Source organism: Pinus tabuliformis, chromosome J, assembly GCF_031772625.1.
Source record: "Pinus tabuliformis cultivar Carrire ecotype Pingquan chromosome J, CPIR1, whole genome shotgun sequence".
NCBI classification, from domain to species: Eukaryota; Viridiplantae; Streptophyta; class Pinopsida; order Pinales; family Pinaceae; genus Pinus; species Pinus tabuliformis.
The window spans coordinates 539,696,591-539,717,437 of NC_142295.1; the positions used below are offsets into that span (position 1 = coordinate 539,696,591).

A 20,847-nucleotide genomic window follows, 5' to 3' on the forward strand; every position below is an offset into this window, starting at 1 on the left:
TCCAATCATTGGTTTATTTGTATCTACAAAAAGAATCATGCTATAAATGGGCTTGGTGAATTCCAATACTTGCCTCACATGTGCCCAAAAATGACCATCAAGAGCGGTCTCCTCCACCAGTTCAAAACCTTGCTTGTCAGCTGCATTTGTAGCCCTTTCCTTTAATACCTGCCAATGTGGACTTGATATCATGCTAGCCAATGACTCTCTTACCTTCAAAAGGCACCTGAAGGTAAGGTAATAGCTAGCAAATCTAGTCTTCGCAATCTTCAACAGCTCCAATCTTGAGTGGCTACAGAAAAGCCCATGGGTATTGCTATGATTTGTAATAAATTTTATCATTTGTTTGTCTCTCTTGCACAAATCACCAATCCATTTGTATTGTTGGTTTTTGTTCTTAATAATATCATGCATCAAAAGGTTCATTGTGTGAACCAAACACCCAGACCAAAATATGTTGGGGTATTTATCCTCAATAATTGCTCCCATTGTCTTGTAATTAGCAACATTATTAGTGATGACTTGGAGGACATTGTATGGCCCAATACGTTCAATTGTTTCAAGTTTGATGTCAGTCTTGTACTTCTCCGAGTAATCATATGCTGAAAGAAAGATGGCACCACTAATAGACATAGCAAGAACACTTATCAATGGCTTGCCTTTTACGTTTGTCCATCCATCAGATACAATGGACACCCCATGCTCGGTGCAAGAATTTGTCATTTTACTCAAAGAATGTGATATTTTTTCTTTTTCATGATCAAGTCCAACGGTTCTAGCCTTGTCATACCCAGGGCTCTTGTATCCTTTAGGGGCATCATTTATGGCAGAAACCATTTCATGCCAATAAGGTGAGCGAAGAAACTAGTATCCCACATGCATAGAGAAACCGGTAAACTTTTGAATCCACATCATTCCTATACCCTTCATCAAGGAAATCTGATATGGTTCTACGCCTTAAAGAGATGTTTGGTGACCCTGTGACTCCATATCCACTGCCATGGGAGGATGTTGAAGAAGTTCTTTGTCCGTGTTGATGTGATTGTGAGCTTGGTTTAAACAAACCCTTTGATTTTTTAGATTTGTATTGGGCTTCCTCCTCTTCCCTTATGTATTTGGCTCTATATGTTGCTGACACACTTGCACAAGCATTGATTCCTATTACTTTATCTTCATCCCATTGCCTTTTCCCACAAAGATGCCTTCTGGCACAGGTGTATAAACTTGTGTAAGTTTTGTTGCAATGGGGGCAGTGAAATTTAGTGGTTCCACCCCCTTTCCCTACTTCAGGCCTAGAAACATATTTCCACAATGGGGATTGGTCTTCTTTAGTTTTTTGGGCTGAATCATGTTCACTCTCCTCCTCCTCACCAAAGTACTCCTCTCCGGGGTTTTCATCAAATCCACTATAACCCACTTCTTCATCCACTTCTTCATGCGCAACCCTCCTTCTTCTACTCTCCAACACCATAATAACCAAAAAAGGAACCAAGAATAAGAAAATGACAAGCCATATAACCATCATGTTTGAAATTTGAAGTTTTGAATCTGCAAAAAAATGGAGGAATGGGAAAGGTAAATAGAGAAAAAATTTATTTATTTATTTAGTAATTAACATAAAAAAAAAAAAAATGCTAGAGTGTAGATGCTACCTCTTTGGCCTTCAATCCCAAGCTCCCATCTCCCCTTGCAAGCTCCTCCAAGCTCCTCTCTCCAAGCTTCAAATTCTCTCTTGCTCCAAACTCTCTTGCTCAAGCTCTCAATAGATGAAGTGAATAACGGGAGGGGAGAGGGTCTATTTATTTCCCCCTCTCCCCTTTCCTTCCCTTTCCCTCCCTTTCCTCTCTCCTCTCCACTGCTAGCATTGCCCTCCCACTCGGTCACAGCCTTTTTTTTGTCGGCCGGAAGCATTTTTTTATGAGGGGGAACGATCGCTCCCCTACCGCTCCCCCTCTGAAAAAACGCTCCCAAAGCGTACGAGAGCAATCAAGGAGCGAATGCTCCTGAAAACGCTTTGGCAAAATCAGGGAGCGTTTTTTTTCCCGAGAGCGCGCTCCCGAAATCACTCCCTCTTCAGGAGCAATTTCGGGAGCACACTCCCGAGCCACACCCCTGAGCTGCACCCACCCGGAACACGAATTGGAGGGGGGGCGTGGGGGGGGGCGCTCCCCTACAACCCTGCTCTCAACTACTCTACTCATCTATGGAACAAGATACACTTCAAAAGAATGGAATCCCTTTTCTTTCTAGAGGCCCAATTATAACACAACCCAATAGCCTACTAGTGGTTTGGTTAGGCTCCTTCACCTCTTAACCAGAGTTACAATATTGACTCTTCTAGAGTCTTCTTCATCATAATCACGTGTGAGCCCATTTTCAATAAGATATGGGGGTTGATGTGGCATCCTATCAAATTATGTTGGCCAACACAAGAAGGTCAACTTCCGAGAGGCATAACTCTTACATAAGAAGTCCAATTGAGGCAATTCTTGCACCATTGGAAAGGCCTCTATGTGTAGAATAGGAAAACAAAATTGGCGCTAAAGCAGAAAGTTTTACACCCAAAAAACGTCATTTGATGTCTTCAAATGCTCCCGGAAGATTTCAAACCCAAATTTGACAAATTGGGTCCCGCCAATAAAAAAGATCATGTGAATTGATTCCTCCACTTTTTCCACTCTAAAAGCATCGAGATGGATGACAAACAATTTAATGATCCAATCTGGATCACACCTCCCCATTTTTGGAGGCTTTTGGTCCCTATTACCTACTCATATGCACATGTTAGGGAACGAAGGCTTCATTTCCCAATGAAGAAGGCATTCCTAAAATTCTTTGAAGATTAGAAGTTAGTAGGGCATCTATGCCCCATTTTCTCTCTCCTTTCTCTATAATTTCTCTCTCAAATTCTGTACCCCTACGGGATTTGTAATAAATGTCGCTAGTGTGATGAACTTATGTACTAGGCTTTGCCGACTTGGGACCCAGTTAATAAGTGTTTCTAGTTTAGAGTGTTTTCCTCACTTGACCAATTATCGCTCTCCAACGATAAATAATTAGTCGATTTTTTTCACTCAATACCTCAAAAGTTGGAGTGTGGCTTACTAATTAGGTCTTGAGTCCATCCTAATGTCTAGGGTCGATGTATATTACCATGCCAGGTCATATCCAGAGTCTTGTGGAATTTGACTAAGTTTTTTTGGGATTTTTTAATTAATCAAAATTTCCCGCAGGACGGGATTTTAATTAATTTTCTATGTAATGTTGTAAATAAGTGGCTCTAGGAGATGTTGGTGGCATGTGAGATCTCGAAATTCATGCTTAGAACACCAACATTATCCTAAGACCATCTTTGGGGGTCAAAAAAATGACTATCTCCCCTTGAAAATCCACTTTCTCTAATGCAAGTGCCAAGAAGGACAAAAAATACAAAAAATCAATAAGTGATGGAATATTTATTATGTTTTCCAAGTCAAAGGAGTCAAGGAAAATGACGTGGATATTAAATTCAAGTCAAGAATTGAGTTAAAATGATGATTGGGCAGCCAAATAAGCCAAGGTCGAATGGCTCTTTGACACTGGTTGTTAGGGAGACCAAATCCCACGAAATGAGGGCCAAACTGAGTCTTCTAAGAGGCCGAGGTCATATCTTAAGTGCCAGCAGTTTTGTTTGAGATAGTTGGCAGCCAAAAGGGGAGTTAACTTCCCCATCTCCTCCACTTATCACAAAGAGTTAGCATCTTTCCACACAACAGTCATCATAACAGCTGTCTAAACACCAGGATATGGTTGAGTTTTTGGTGGGAGTTGACTCTCCCTTATCCTCCACATGCTCACACATGGAAACAAGAAGATTGTACACAGATCCTCACAGAGATAACATGCCAGCCAGCAAGGAACTCGCACCAGCAGTCTTGGGATAGCTCGCTGCCACCTACAGGATTACACAACAGTCATCTCAGCCACTTGGAAAGTTAACTTTTCCTTGGGATTGTCAATCTCAGCCACTTGTCATTGCATTTCTTCTTGGGATTCTCTCCATTAAATGCTAACTAAGACCACTAAATTTTGGCATTCATTTTGTAATCCTTTAATTCCCTTGTTGGATCCCAAGGAGCTTCTCCCTTTAGATGCACAACAAATAATCACCTCCCATTATAGGCCCCTTCAGCCATAATGCTCTGTAACACCCTCAATACCTCCAATTCTTGACAGTTGTGGTCATTGCACTGCTTCTACCAAAACAACTATCAAAATCTGTAAGTACAGTAATAAGCAATGGATATTGACCAGCGTCTAGTTATTTTGTTCTACCACTCTAGTCTACTTAGCAATGTAAGGACTAGTCTTCTGCTTAGCATCTCAGCCTATTTGGCATTTGTAATATTCAGAAAACTCCTTAGAGACAAATCCTCCACTATTGTAGCTTTTTAACACCTTAATATCCCACTAGACTGCTTCTCTGTAACAACAATCCTTGAACTTGTCAACGCCTCAGATTCTTCTACAAAAATGATATTCATATGTCCATGCTATTGGAAATATGAATAGAGATATAGACACTTACTATGTGTCTATGTATTTATGTAGAGATAATCATGTTGATACAAAAACCATGAGCAATTTCACGTGTATATCTACAGCATAAACACAGGCACATTTATCCCAGTTGTCTAAATGACCATTGAGTCAAATCAAAATCCATTTCATCCTTTCGTAAAAAGAATTTAAATAGTATCTACTCAAAACCGTCCAAATGGAATATTCCTTTTTTCTAGACCGTGCTGGGATTATCCAGCAATAAACATTACAAATAAAGAAAAGGAGAGGTGCTCTCCCTAATTTGAGCTTCTATCCCAAAAGAACACTTTAACAAACATTTTTCAAACCATTAAAGGAACAATAAATCATTATCAGGAAGAGCATAACTATATGATAATCCAAGTGGGTTTGGTATATCTGCTACTAATATGAATATTGTCAAATTACCTTTGATACAGCATCTTGTATGTGCTTTTCAACCTGCAAACAAGCCAAAATATACTCATCACCTGTCAATTTCTAACCAAAAGCAAGAATTGTCCATTTCTTAAAATAAAAGAATATGCATGCCCAAATCAGTGCAAGAGAAGTGATGTCAATTACTAGCAAGTTCTAACAAATTGGTAGTAAAAAAGAAGCACAAAAGAGCTTTTATGAGAAAAAATAAGTTGAAGTAGTACCTTTTGCACGGCAGCATTGTTGATTAAGGGGCCCTGCTTCCAAAACAGAGAATCAAGCTTTGAAAAACAATGGAGTCACAAGGAAATATTAATTGAGACCAACATAGTATCCAGTTCTTTAGTTAGTTATATCTCTGGGGAGAATAACGGACACAACCAAGGACTTGAAAAGTGGAGTCAGCGAAGGAAATGTTTTAAATTCCATTCTCATAAAATAAAAATAAAAAAAAATTAAAGCCATAGATTCAAAATCAGAATTGCCTCATTAATTCAACCAAGGAGACACAACGGCACATAGTGAACTCAATCAAAATGTCAGTTGTCCATATTTCCCAAACAGAATAGGGATCAATGGCTCAACAATTGAAAATCAAATAGTGCTGAATGTGCAACTGTAAAATCAATATGGGATCTTTTATTAGAAACTAAATATTGACATGTTTCATCAGGCTTGTTTGTGTTGGATCATGGCATTTAGAAATCGAAGTTATCCCTTCTGAACAGATACTGAAGGAAAAAAAGGGAACTCCTAGATCACCTGAATAACACCTTCCTCCAAACCATTTCCGACTCGCATGTCCTGGACTGCACTGGCCAAGAGACTTGCAAATTTTTCATAGATACCTGCAAATGAAATGGATATTGACCACCATAAAGACAGATAATGGATGAACTAGAGTAATTCTAAATTGCCAAAATGGCCATGCTGACCAACCAGACATTGCAAATACTAACATTTAATGACTTCAGAGTGATTCAATATAGCTCTGTTGGTCAAACTTTAATTTATAGAGTATTTCATTCAGGGAAGATAGAGCAGTTTGCATAGAACATGAGATTCAGGATATGCAATCTGTTTCAAAGGTAATGAAGCAATCAGGCTGCAAGACCATGGAGTAACTACGATATATAATTGCTATTTAATTCTTAAAGAGAAGATATGATTGTAAACAAATCTATCTGTTATTTTAGAATCAACAATTGCAGATGGAGGAGCATGCCCTCTATTCAGAGCAATAGCACTAATAATTATACATTTAAGAACTATTATTAGAAACATGATTTTAGGAAGTAAACAATAATAACAAATAATTGAGTTTATAAAGTTACGTTTTAGGTGAGTCTTTTTTAGAGCATCCATGAAGATAGAGTAAAGATCCCTATTTGATTGGCTGGATTCACTCATTGAGATAAACAGAGAAATGAGAGAAATTTATCTGTAATGTAACCAATACACTCTGTGCTTTGTTGAGCATATCGAGTACTTCTTGAAACCACCAATTTCACTCCAAATTTGTTTCTCTGATATCATTCCTCACTGTCCTATTAATTAGTTAACATAAGCAGACATGACAATATATCCTTATGAAAGAATAATTAATCAATCAGTCACAATGGCATCATAGATTATGTATGTGGACTTACACATGCAAACAAGACTTAATAAACCAGAAAATAAAAATCCATAACATAAACAACATTAATTCAGCACAATTCACAGATACATTCATGAAGATTTACCTAGCTGGAAATTGTCCACCAAGTGGCCATAGAAGAAGGATGTTCCACTAAACCATAGTCTCCATACTGCACCAATTCCCTTTGCAACAGAAGCCAGCTCCAAGCTGAGGCTATGAATCCACAGGGGTGAACCTTTAGTGTGGTTGGCTATAATTCTCTTCTCACAATCCAATTCCTAGGTTCACAGATAATATTTACACCTACAATAGTCCCAATCCACGGCCCTTTTTCCCTGTAAGCTTGCACAACCCAATGAATGGAATCACCCTTTTTTCTTAGTAGTCCCTCAAACTATTCTTCTCTCCAAATTTTGACACAAACTGGCAAGGAAATCTGTACAGAATTCTCATTATTGTAATTTATGGAAGATTTCTGCAAATATATACGAATATGTATTGAATAATGAAGAATTGATAGGATGATAAGAATGATGATTACAATAAGACTTGTGACAGTATACTTATATGCATTGTCCAGATGTAACTACATCATTTCCAGTGAACTTGGGCAACCATTCTTCATACTTGTGATGTAATTTATGGGTATATCCCTGAATGGCACTCATGTCAAAGGGGCTTGTAGACACTAGTTAGCCATGACTTGGCCATTGTGGCTGAGAAAGAAAGGGCTATTGAAGAGGGTGTTTCTTGTGCGAGAGCCTTGAGTTACAGGAGTCTTCAAGATAGCCTTCCTTTTAGGAGGAAGGAATGTTTCGCTAGGCCTGCTACGAGAAGATCCTCAATGGAATAAGACTTGGGAGTTTCCAGATGAGAAATTTTAACTTCATCTTTGGAATGTTCTTATCAAAGTTTATTGAAGCATATACTATAGATTTTGAGGAGGAGGACACAACTCCTCCTCGGCAACGGTATCGAATTTTGTAGCTATGGTCGGTTTTCATAATTTATTTTTAGCCCTCGTCATGTATAATGAATTTGTAAGACATGTTCATGTCATTTTCATTGATTATCCCTTGAAAGAATTATTATTAGACATGTTCTTCATGTCAGATTTAAAAGAGAAAATTTTGAAATTTAAATATTGATTTTTGGCTCCAAACTAGTCAAGTAAACCCTCCCTCAAGTCAAGTCGGCTCTAGTGAAAAGACACACCAATTCGTGAAGATAGAACACTATATAAAGGCATTTGACCTCATCCATAAAGGCATCATTCGATCTCACACAAGCAAGACAATTTTTGGGCATCCAAGCGAAGCAGAAGAAGGATGAAGAAGAAGAAGAAGGATGAATTCATCCCTAACATCTATATCTCTCTCTTGACCTCGCAATTGTGACCTTTTGCACAGAAGTTTCTGGACAAGACGAAATCTAGACAGTTTCTACACAGGCTGAAATTCTGGGCATATTCTGAGAGGCCGAAATTTGGCCTATGCAGATCAGAGAGGGCCAAAATTTGCAGGGCAGATGTTTGACTTCACTTGACTTGACTAAGAGCTGCTTGACCAGGTTAAACCATAGCTTGTTGATCAGTTTGATGGCATAGTTGACTAGCAGCATTAGATGTATCTCTTGTTGAACTAAACAATTTCTCTAAGGAAAAGGTTGTTGGGTTTTCCCCCACGTGCGTTTCCCAGGGTAAATCTTGTGTTCTCTTTCTGCATCTTGAACTCTATCTTCCTTATGGTTTTATGGTTTGAGTTTCTAAAATGTAATTACTTAATGATAAACTGGAATTGTTAAAAGAAAATCTATATCATTAGAAGTAATTATCAGTATTTCAGAAATTTGTGCTTATATCTATTGCACTTGAAAAAGCAACATGGTATCGGAGCTTTGGTGACGAAAAGGACATTTAGATCACTCTTGAAGAAGGCCTATATATGTTTAGGCTCCTCTTGATGTTTAGGCTCTCCAATCCAACAAAATGTACCTTGCCTAGGGATTAGCACCAAGCCCTAGTTAGAAAGCTTGGCCTTGAAGGGACCGAATTTAGAGAAGAAGAATTTATGGATGAGATATAGGATTGATCACCAACAAAGTAGGCCAATGCCTTGTTCCTTGGGAATATGGAGTCTATCATGTGATAGATCAACCAACAAGTTGCTAAGGAGGTTGAATTCTTGATGCCCTAGCAGCGAAATTCAAGTATTTACCTATGCAAAGGATAATGGAATTTTCATGGGAAAGCTAGTTAATGTTCACCATTAGGACATTCATTCACATGTTATGCATGAGTAATGCATGCAATATATCATCTGGATAGCATTCAATATGTTTTGAATAAATTAGGGCACAATAGCAAGGCCTAGATTCAACAATATTCCATACAATAGACATATAAGAAAATAGATATTCAACAAGTGTACTTACCAAGGTTACTTGTGAGTGAGAGCGAAAGCGGGGAGTGGAGAGCGACATTTTCAAAAGCTCCCAGTTCGGGAGCGAATCGAGAGTGAATTTTTATGTAATATATATTTTTATATATTTTGATGCATATATGTCAACAAAAACATGTAGAAGGATGAATTAGATATAAAAAGCATAAAAACATAGAATGCACAATACAACATCAATCATCTAGAAGTTATAATCTTCATCAACCACATCCACAAGTTAGTAACATACAACATATTGTTAGTTTTTGGTAGCATCGGAAGTGCTCTAGCCTTGAAAATTGGTGGAGAGGCTAAGACACATGAGTTCTAAAGAACCCATAAACCGTTTGGTGAAATTCCACCCGGATTGTATTTTATTAAAATAGTTAATATTTTTAATGGGGTTCTTAAGTCTAAACTTAGGGAAATTAAATGATTAATGGGTATTAATCAAAATATGGGTGAGAATGATCTAGAAGGTGGATCAAGTCATGTTTTAATCTTAGCCGTTGATTAGAGACTTAATCTCGGTCGTTGAAGTCTCAACAGGAAAAGTATAAGGAGGCTTGGGGTTCATTTAAAACATAGAGAAATTAAGGAAATCGATTTTCTGAGGTGAGAAGTTCTCAGGCAAAAAATCGATTGGGGAGATCTTACAATAGAAGGTCAGTGAGATTCTGAGAGAAGGACTTTCTGGAGAATATAAGGCAGGGAAAGGACAGAAGACGTCTAGAGGAGGGTTGACACTAGCCTACATAGTGCTGACGCAGAGGCAGCGCAGTCAGAGAGGGAAGTGGAGTTTCTGCAAAGGGCATTCGAAGTTCAGGTGTCGAAAGCCAAGGTGTAACACCGGAGGAAAGAAAGTCGAATTCTCAGCCAGTAGAAGATCCAGAGCAGAGAGGCAGCGTAATACCTAGGAGGGGTGACGCAGATGCTGCCCAGGGTGATGCAGTTTGACGCAGAGGCCATCAAAAGGTGATGCAGAGCCTCCCAGAGCTGAGGATCAGTCACTAATTCTCCAGTGACAGGGTGAGATTATTTCACCAGTCTTTTGTCCAGTATTTTCTCTGTAAAGGGTTGCTAGTTGAGCATCCTAGATTTGTATTCATAATTTTCTCCTGCATAATAATAAACCATAAAAGTTGTTTCACCGGTTTTCCTGCATTGGGTTTTTCCGGGGACTATTTTGTCCAAAAATAACTATGTCCTATGTATCTTGTTCTTTGCTCAGTTTTTTGTTTCATGTAATCAAATTTAAAGTAGTGTAGGCTGCAGAAGTAGTTTACTTCAGTATTCAGAAGAATACTTGATGAATGTAGTTAAAATCAAGTAGGTGAAGTAGATTCAAATGTTCTATAGTAGGGGTTCCTGGAGGATTAGGAATTTTCACATGGTATTGGAGCGTTGATTTTGAAACAAGAAAAGTAGATCCAGCGCTAAGCAGAGAGGCCAATAGCTACATTTGGCAGCAATTTGAATCCCCTTGAAGCGATTGTGTAGTCCTTGCCGGGAAGCAAAGATTCTGAGAAAATCTCTCTCTGACAGAATCGACAAAGAGGTACGATTTCTGAATCGTGAGCTTGCAAAGGCAGAGGGAGTGACGCAAAGCCTCAACGTACTACTTGAAGGGTGTAGTTTTTGCCAGGGCAGAAATCCATCGAAAAAAGAGCGAAAACACATAGAAGGGAAATTTCTCCTCAGAGAACTTTTTGCCAAAAATTTTGAATTTCTCACCGTCGGGCAGCAGTGTTGAGCAGTGACTAGAGGAATCAATTTGACAATTGGGTGAGATGACATCGCATGGGCTCAAAGATTAGGACATGTTGGAAGGGGCTTCCAACTATGTCATATGGAAGACCAGAATCTTAGTTGTTCTGGAAGAATACGATCTCGAAGCTTATGTCAAAGTGTTGTAGTTGTTCCTGCTGAAAATAATCAAAGGAAGAAGTACAAGGTTAGGCAGGCAAAGGTGAAGAGGCTCATTCTTGATGGAATTCGAGATCATGTAGTCGCACACTTGCAGGGCAAGGATACAGCCCGAGAGCTGTGGGAAGCCTTGTCTTCCCTATATAAAGGCTCTTCCAAACAACGGGACATGTACCTAGAACAGAAGTTGCAACGGACTTTGATGCAGAAGGTTGAAGGGGTTAACTCCTATCTTCAACATCTTCAGGATACCAGAGACTAGCGTGTTGCAGTGGGGTCCACTCCTCAATCAACCGTGATGGTGAGGATAGCCCTGAATGGAATCTTGGAAGAATGGCAAGTCTTCGTCGAAAGCATGTTGGGCAAGGAAAGACTACCACCATGGGAGGAGATGTGGGCAGCTCTTCAACAGGAAGAATTAAGGAGGGACCTAGTTAAGGTCAACCTCAAGGGCACTAGTGGGAGTGGCACGAAGCCCAAGGAAGAGGAGGAGAACACAACTCTAGCATCAAAAAGGGACAGCAGAAGTAGAAGCGGAAGGACATTTCGAAGGTGAAATGTTTCAGTTGTGGCAATATGGGACACTATGCATCCCATTGTCCTTTCAAGAAAAAGGATAAGGATGAGAAACATGATCCTAAGGCTGCTCCAACAAATATTGACGAAGATGAATTTGCCATGATTGCCCACACATCTCCAGGAGGGAGATGGGGTGATATTGATCTATAGTTAGGAAGACTACATGTGGGTAGGATCCTTGAGGAGTCCACCTCTTGGATCAATTCCTTGCCACGGGAGCCTAAGATTCAGCAGTAGTGAGATGGACTTAGTGTCAGATGATGCAGAGGACTGTTTGGAGAGACAGATCCAGTAGCCGAAGACCAGAGACTGATTAGTGTAGAGCAAGGTTAGAAGCAGTGCAAATGGCATAGTGTAGAAGTTAGCTGCAGTGCAGAAGATTTAGAAGGTTAGAGACTAGTAGCAGTCAGATTAGCGGCAACGGCAGTGTCATGGGCAACAGTACAATAGCAGTAGTAGCACAGTGTTGGTGGCAGCAACAATGCAGAAAGGAAGTGCTTCAAAGACAGAGCAGCATGCAGGTGGACATTATTGTTAGAGCACTTTCCTCGCTAAGAGGGAGCGTTAGTTTTTGGTAGCATCGGAAGTGCTCTAGCCTTGAAAATTGGTGGAGAGGCTCGCTAAGAGGGAGCGTTAGTTTTTGGTAGCATCGGAAGTGCTCTAGCCTTGAAAATTGGTGGAGAGGCTAAGGCACATGAGTTCTAAAGAACCCAGAAACTGTTTTGTGAAATTCCACCCAGATTGTATTTTATTAAAATAATTAATATTTTTAATGGGGTTCCTGAGTCTAAACTTAGGGAAATTAAAATATTAATATGTATTAATCAAAATATGGGTGAGAATGATCTAGAAGGTGGATCAAGTCATGTTTTAATCTTAGTTGTTGATTAGAGACTTAATCTCGACCCTTGAAGTCTCAATAGGAAAAGTAGAAGAAGGAGGCTTGGGGTTCATTTAGAAACACACACAGAGATTGAGGAAATCAATTTTCTGAGGTGAGAAGTTCTCAGGAGGAAAATCAATTGGGGAGATCTTGCAGCAAAGGGGCAGTGAAATTCCGGGAGAAGGACTTTCCAGAGAATACAAGGCAGAGAAAGGACAGAAGATGTCTAGAGGAGGACTGACACTAACCTACGTAATGCGACGCAGAGGTAGCGCAGTCAAAGAGGGGAAGTCGAGTTTTTGGAGAGGGAATTCGAAGTTCAGGAGTAGAAGTCAAGGTGTGAGACTGGAGGCAAGAAAGTTGAATTCTCAGCCAGCAGAAGATCCAGAGCAAAGAGACAGTGTAATATCCAGGAGGGATGACGCAGAAGCTGCCCAGGGTGATGTAGTTTGACGCAAAGGCCATCAGAAGGTGACGCAGAGCCTCCCAGAGCTGAGGATCAGTCACTGATTCTCTAGTGACAGGGTGAGACTATTTTACCAATGTTTTGTCCAGTATTTTCTTTGTAAAGGATTGCTAGTTGAGCATCCTAGATTTGTATTCATAATTTTCTCCTACATAATAATAAACCCTTAGAGTTGTTGCACCGGTTTTCCCGCATTGGGTTTTTCCAGGGACTATTTTGTTCAAAAAAAGTTGTGTCTTGTGTATCTTGTTCTTTGCTCAATTCTATGTTTCATGTAATCAAATTTAAAGTAGTGTAGGCTACAGAAGTAGCTTACTTCAGTATTCAGAAGAATACTTGATGAATGTAATTAAAATCAAGTAGGTGAAGTAGATTCAGATTTGCTGCAATAAGGGTTCCTGGAGGATTAGGAATTTTTACATGGTATCGGAGCATTGATTTTGAAACAAGAAAAGCAGATCCAACGCTGAGAAGAGAGACCAATAGTTGCATTTTGCGGCAATTCGAATCCCCTTGAAGGGATTGCGCAGTCCTTGCTGGGAAGCAAAGATTCTGAGGAAATCTCTCTCTGATTAGGAATTTTCACACATATCGAGTCTCATGATTCATCAATCTTAAAGTTTCAAGCTTTCAAAACTCAACATATAACATTTATCATTATCGATCACCAAAGTTGTACTTGTAACCATTACAACAAAGAATATCTAACATGAAATGAAATGTTTCAACTTTCACGAAGCATCATATTCATAATTCACTACCAATGAGTTATAATTGCCAACTTCAAACATCAAACTAAATTGTCATATATTGTTTACAAAAAATATCATAATAAATATGAAATAGTCAACAGTTATAAAAACTACTAGAAACTAGAAAAGACAAGTAATTTAATAAATCTATTATCTATTGCTAATGCTTGGGCCTCTTGCCCCGAGAAATGTCTAATTTCTAAGAAAGTCATGGTGATATTCTAGGAGTCTCCTCTCGCATAGTCGCATGACTAGAAACAGAAGGCACATGTCATCCGCATGAGGATGTAGATGGAGGCGGCAGCAACAAAGGAATAATTGTTGGAACTCAAGCACTACTTGTTGAGAAATCAATACAAGTAGATTAGGGTTTGATTCCTCCTTCTTGATAGTTACTTGTGAGTTATGTTGGCTTCATTTACTTCTTTATTATCTTATCTTTCATCAAGCAATTACCATATTAAGTGTGTATGAAGATCACAAAACAAGAGACACAAGATGTAGGCACTATGCCAGGGAGAAACCCCCCTCGAGGGGAAAACCCAATCAAAAATTTTCTTCCTTCAATAGTATTCTTTGAGACTCTTCAACCTAGACAAAGACCAATCCTTCCCTCCACACCAAGTCAACCTTCCAGAACTTCGACCCCTTTGCAGCAGCACTTCCTTCCCAGCAACTTCGTCTATGCAACAACTTACGACATCAAGCAGCAACTAGCAGTAGCAATACTTGGAAGACTTCGATCTCCCAAACTAGGGCACGAAACAGAAAGAGAGTAGCTCCAAAATTTCAATTTCCTTCTTCTCCTTAGACTTGACCCCACTCGCACTTCCTTTAGGTTTCTTCTTCCCACTTCGCACTTCTCTAGCTTCCTTAGTGATATCGAACTAGCTTGAGATGAGATGCTCCATATGAATTCGATTTCCTTCTATTTATAGGCTCCAAGTGAGGTCGAATTGGTGTCTTTAGGCTGACGTGATCTCTTTTAGGCCTACTTGGTGTGGAGGTTACATAAATTATTTTTGACTCAATACTAAACCTTTTTACATGATTCAAAAGCCCAAGAAGCCTCTCTTTAAATGTACAATGACTCTATAGACTCAATATTGATTCTAAGAGTCCACAATGAGGATTTGACGAATATAATGATGACCTAAGCATGAAACCCATGCTTTAATAAATCATTGATACAAATATAAAAAATATTTTCTTTATTCTTTTGACAAGTACATTACGTGATGACTCAAATACATTAATGAAGACCGAACCTAGTTACATTTTCCAACACTGCTACTGGATGGTGGGGGTGGCATGGTTGTTATTGCTTCATCATCATCTTTCAAAAGTTCTACTTCCAATTCTTCTAGATGTATAGTGCCATCCTCCAAATTATCGTCCTCTGGGTTGTTGTCACAGGTTTTATATGATGTATCCTCATAAGCCTAATCACAATAATGACTCAACAACCTCAAGTTGTAGTGCACATTAACCAAACTTTATGCCCAGTTTTCGTTGAGTTTGTTTCTTCTCACATTATGGATGAAGTTGTAGGTGCTCCAACACCTCTCTACTAAAGAAGTATTTACAACCTGCGAGAGCACTTTTTTTGCCAATTTTGACAAAAGTCCTTAGCCGCCATATGCTTCCCACCATGTGATAGCATCAAATTTGTCCCCATCTTCCATTGCACAAAAAGAACCAAACGAACCAGTGCAACTGAAGTATCTGCCTAATTCAAGATGCAGATTAGCACACTCTTGTTTGTCAGAGACCAACTTGTCTAATGCTTTCATATATCCATCTTGTACCTCTCGATTTGTATGGGGTTTGATCCTAACCCCACCCCCAGGTGCAAGTTGGCCAAACCAAGACGGAGAGTAGTATTTTGGCATAAGGATATATGCCAAGGCATGTAGTGGAACATTAAGTTTATTCAACCGTGCACACACACAATTGTCAATCATTGTATACAAGTTGGGATCGTTTCCTGAACAATATCTTTTATTTGCCTCAACATGTTATCCATCTGCTCATACACCTCCCCAATCACTTGTTTATCTGTATCTGCAAAACAAGTCATGCTATAAATGGGCTTGGTGAATTGCAAAACTTCCCTCACATGTGCCCAAAACAAACCATCAAGAGCGATCTCTTCCACTTGTTCAAAACCTTGTCTATCAACTGTGGTTGGATACCTATCTTTTAATATTTGCCAGTGTTGACTTGATACCATGCTAGCCAATGACTCTCTTATGTTCAATAGGTGCCTGAAGGTGAGACAATAGCTAGCAAATCAAGTCTTTGCAATCTTCAACAGCTCCAAACTTGAGTGACTGCGGAAAAGCCCATGGGTATTGCTATGATTGGCAATAAATTTTATCATTCTCTTGCCTCACTTGTACGAATCACCAATCCATCTGTATTGAGGTTGTTTGCTTTTAATAATATCATGCATCAAAAGGTTCATTGTGTGAACCAAACACATGGACCAAAATATGTTGGGATATCTATCATCAATAATTGTTCCTACTGCCTTACAATTAGAAGCATTATCAATGATGACTCGGATGACATTGTACGGCCCAATACGTTCAATTGTTTGAAGTAATGGTTCTGCAATGTTGATGGCGGTCTTGAACTTTTCTGAGTAATCATATGTTGAAAGGAAGATTACACCATTAGTAGACACAGAAAGAACACTTATCAATGGCCCGCCCTTCACATTTATCCATCCATCAGATGCAATGGATACCCCAAGCTCATTCCAAGAATTTGTCATTTCACCCAAAGAATGTGCTATTTTTTCTTTTTTCATGATCAAGTCCCACAGTTCTAGCCTTGTCATAGCTAGGGCTCTTGTATCCTTTGGGGGCATCATTAATGGCAAAAACCATTTCATTCCAATAAGGTGAGCGAAGAACATTGAATGGTATCCTACATGCATAGAGAAACCGATAAATTTTTGAATCCACATCATTCCTACACCCTTCGTCAAGGAAATCTGATATGGTTCTATGCCTTAAAGGGATGTTTGTTCTTGTGCCTCCATATCCACTGCCATGCGAGGATGTTGATGGAGTTCTTTGTGCATGTGATTATGGGCTATCATGTCCAAAGACACCCTTTGATCTTTTAGATTTGTATTGGGCTTCCTCCTCTTCCCTTGTGTATTTGGCTCTTTATGGTGTTGACACACTTAAACAAGTTTTGATTCCTATTTGTTTATCTCCATCCCATGGCCTTTTCCCACAGAGGTGCCTTCTGGCATGGGTGTATGAACCTGTGTAAGTGTTTTTGCAATGGAGGCATGTGAATTTAGTGGTTCTACCCCCTTTACCTCCTTCAGGCCTAAAAACATATTTCCACAATGGGGTTTGGTTTGGTTTCGTTTTTGTGCCCTCATCATCTCCACTCTCCTCTTCCTCCTCACCAAGGTACTCCTCTCCAAGGTTTTCATCAAATCCACTAAAACCCATTTCTTCCTCTTCTTCATCATGATCAACCCTCCTTCTTCTACTCTCCAACACCATAATCACAAAAATAGGAACCAACATCAAGATAATGCCAAGCCATATAGCCATGATGTTTGAAGTTTTGACTCTATGAACTTTGGTGGAGTTGTAGATTCGTTTTTGCAATAAAATGGAGGAATGGGAAAGAGAGGAGAACATTTTCATTTAGCAATGAACATATAAAAAACACAAATGTTAGATTAAAGTCTAGATCCTACCTCTTTGGCCTTCAATCCCAAGCTTCAAACTCCCTTGCAAGCTCCTCAAGCTCCCAAGCAATCCTCTCAATCTTTCTCTCAATCTTCCTCCTCAACTCAAGCTCCAATACCAAAAGCCCTCTCTTGCTCTCTCAATGTGCAAATGATGAATAATGGGAAAGGAGGAGGGCTTTTATCTTATTTTTCCCTCCTCTCCCTTGCCCGTCCGTCACTTGCCTTTTTCGCCCATGGGAGCAATTTTTTTAAGACGGGAGTGTTCACTCTCTGTTTTCTCCCGCCTTAAGAAAATCGCTCTGAGAGCGAACGGAAGTAGTCATGCAGCGAATGCTCCCTCATTCACTCCCTAAAAACCAGGGAGCGCAATCACTCTCAATCCGCTCTGATAGCGAATTCGAAGGGGGAGGGGGCCTCCCTCGCAACCCTAGTACTTACAAGATAATATGCAAAAGATTCCATCCATTGATCCAAAGAATAGCTCCAAGAACAAGTGATTTAGCTCCAAATGTCATAAATAAATTCAAAGATCTAAATCTTCTACAAGAAAGAAGGTGGTCGAATTTACTAGAAGGCAGAAAATCCCAAGTTGTTATGATGATTTGATACAATGAATGATTCCTCTACTTATATGAGGAATTCGAGTTATAATTTTAGCCTATTGCCCATCAAAATAATAAAATAATATTCTACTACCAAGCTAGGTCACAAGTCAACCAATTAGCCAATGAGAAAACACAATTCTTGCCCACACGTGTGAGTCGTAGTTGAGATAAAGATGACATCATGCATGCATGAGCCCTTTTAGGGCTAGCATTGAGCCTTTCTAGTGCCAAAATGTGAGTAGAAGCCCTCTAAAATCACCTCCTAAGGGTTGGCCCTTAGGTCTCTATCAATGCTCCTCTGTGGGCCCCAATTGTTTGGGGACAAAAGTGGTATCATGTGTCTTCAGGAGGTAAAAATGCTTGTCTTTGCTCCAATATTGGGGGCTTTCAAGGTGTTGCTAGCCCTCCCACGTCTCAAGGTGTGAGACCATCCTCCTCTGAGCTCTCGATCAACTAACCTCCCTCTAAGAGTGCTAAGCCGGTTGGGGGCATGCTAGGTCCTAGTGAATCATCCGATAAAATTCATCAATGTAGGGAAAATTGTTGGAACATTATGGGTGTTGGAGGCACCCATGGCTATGTGTGATGCTTTGCTACTACTTGGAGTCCCATGGTCCTCAATTCTCCACTTGTGAGTGTTAATATGCTTCTCTTAAGGACTTGGGCCCCAAATAAGTGTTGAAAATGTAACTAGATTCGGTCTTCATAAAATGTATTTGTCAAAAGATTTTCTATTATTGTTACAATGACTTATTAAAGCATGGGTTTCATGCTTGGGTCATCATTTTACTAGTCAAATTCCCCTTTGTGGACTCCTAGGATTAGCAAAGAGTCATTAGAGTCATTGTATATTTCATGAGATCCTTCTTGGACTTTCGATCGATGTAAAAAGAATAATTTTTGAGTCAAAAATGAATTATGTAACCTCCACACCAAGTTAACTTCAAGAAGATCAAGTCAGCCTCAAGGAAGGTAATTCGACCTCATTGGAAGGCTATATATACAAGGCAGTTCGACTTCATTCCGAGCATCTCACTCTCTCAAGCATGGTTCGATATCTAAAGTTGGATGCTGGAAGCTAGGAAAAGTGCAAAGTTGAAGGAAGGGGCTAAAAGGAGTGTGAGTTTGGTCAAGGAGGAAGGGAAGAAGAAAATTGAAGTTTTGGACTCTCTCTCTCTCTTATCTAGGTTGGTTTAGGAGATCAAAGTCTCCTTGTCAAGTTTGAAGTTTTTGCTGATGCCTAAAGCTGCCAAGTCAAAGTTGCTAGGGTCGAAGTGTTATTGTTGCTAGGTTGAAGTTTGGATCGATGAAGGAGAGGCTAGCTTGGTGTGGAGGAGGTCTTTGTTTAGGTTGAAGAGTCTCAAGTAAAACTATTGAAGGAAGAGTACCTACATCTTGTGTCTTGTGTTTTTGTAATCTTCATGCACACATAATTTGGTAATTGCTTGATAAAAGATAATTAAACAAATAAGTAAAAGAAGCCAACATAATTCACAAGTAATTATCAAGAAAGAGAAATCTAACACTAATCCTACTAGCATTGATTTCTCAACATTAAGTTGCCCAGGCCATGGCTGTGGAACCACCTGACAATCACACACAATACACAGTGCTAGCAACTACATCATTAGGTATAGAAATGGGCAATTTGACACTTCAAATAAGGCTTCCCTTCCAAAATTAATGCGTTGAACTCGCAATGGTGTTACCTCCCTAAGTAGAAATGGCTAATAGACCACCCTATTAGGTGTTTCCAACCCCTAAGGGGAAGTGACATGTCCTTGGTCCACCCTTCAATTGATAGGTGTCATGTGAATAATGATGGAACGAAGGGGAGAAGACTTCATGGCCAAGTGCCATGGTCAAAGGGACCAGCTATGATGGGCTCCTCATCCTGAGTGTATAGATGTGGGGAGAAAGCAATCGTGGATGCATGAGCTACCAACTCGTCCTTTGTTTTTCCATCTCTCTTCTATGCATTTTGCTCTTTCTTGATTTTTCTTTGTATTATTGCTCATAGCTCAAAGGGTTAGAGCTTGCTTTGCATGATGTATAGTATTTATTACCCCCTTAATGGTGAAGCAGCTCATTGCTCATCTACAGTAGGTACATGCAAGGGTTCCTTCTCATAATATGAAGAGCAACTTGTGCTCAGGAATCAGGTGATGGTCATAATGAGGGAGGTGGTGCTCATGTTAGGCATTTGCCCACATGCTAATGTGTATCTCCCGACCATCTTTTTCATTTTGATCTTCTTTTGTTTTTCTTATGGCCATCATATGCTTTTTCTTGTTCTTTTAGGTGCATCAACCTCCCAAGGCCATGTTTTGGGCCCTACCCAAGTATGAGGATGTATGATGCCAAATCGCAGAGAACCAATGGTCAGTTGAACCCAAATAAGGGGCACAACATATAGAGTTTATAATGTAATATGGAAAGTGGTAAGTATGGAATAGGGAGTGACGGGACTATGTTATCCCAATCAAGGTTTCCTAAGTAGTGCCCCTCCTATACCAATTGGGCCATTAGGGGAGGTACCACCGGACTAGGACAAAAAAATTTAGGGTGAGGGAACAAGATCACGACCAAAACCCCTCTTCCTTCCAGGTTGCCCCATAATCCATGTCAAATTCCCAAAATACAAATAAGCATAAGCACCCGATTAAAAAATGAATAAAGTACCTTTTGATTGGAAACTCGCCTTTCAACATGTGCTCTCGCCAAGTGGGTGAGGAAACATATGACTAATGCAAGTGGTGGAGATATCAAGGGCACATCATCATGGGCTACTATTGGCTATCAGGGGCTATTGGCCGTCGGCTGGAAGAGATGAT

The 20,847-nt window shown here is 39.7% G+C and overlaps 1 protein-coding gene across 1 annotated transcript in view; it reads right to left on the bottom strand.

The window, feature by feature from the left end:
* Positions 1-20,847, bottom strand: part of ALDH5F1 (aldehyde dehydrogenase 5F1) — a 369,083-nt gene that overhangs the window by 83,813 nt on the left and 264,423 nt on the right. The window contains exons 13-15 of the mRNA XM_089380687.1: positions 5,761-5,846; positions 5,223-5,255; positions 4,990-5,022 (exon numbers count right to left, since the gene is read on the bottom strand). Coding sequence (XP_089236813.1) covers positions 4,990-5,022; positions 5,223-5,255; positions 5,761-5,846 — 152 coding nt within the window. The remainder of the gene's footprint in view (positions 1-4,989; positions 5,023-5,222; positions 5,256-5,760; positions 5,847-20,847) is intronic.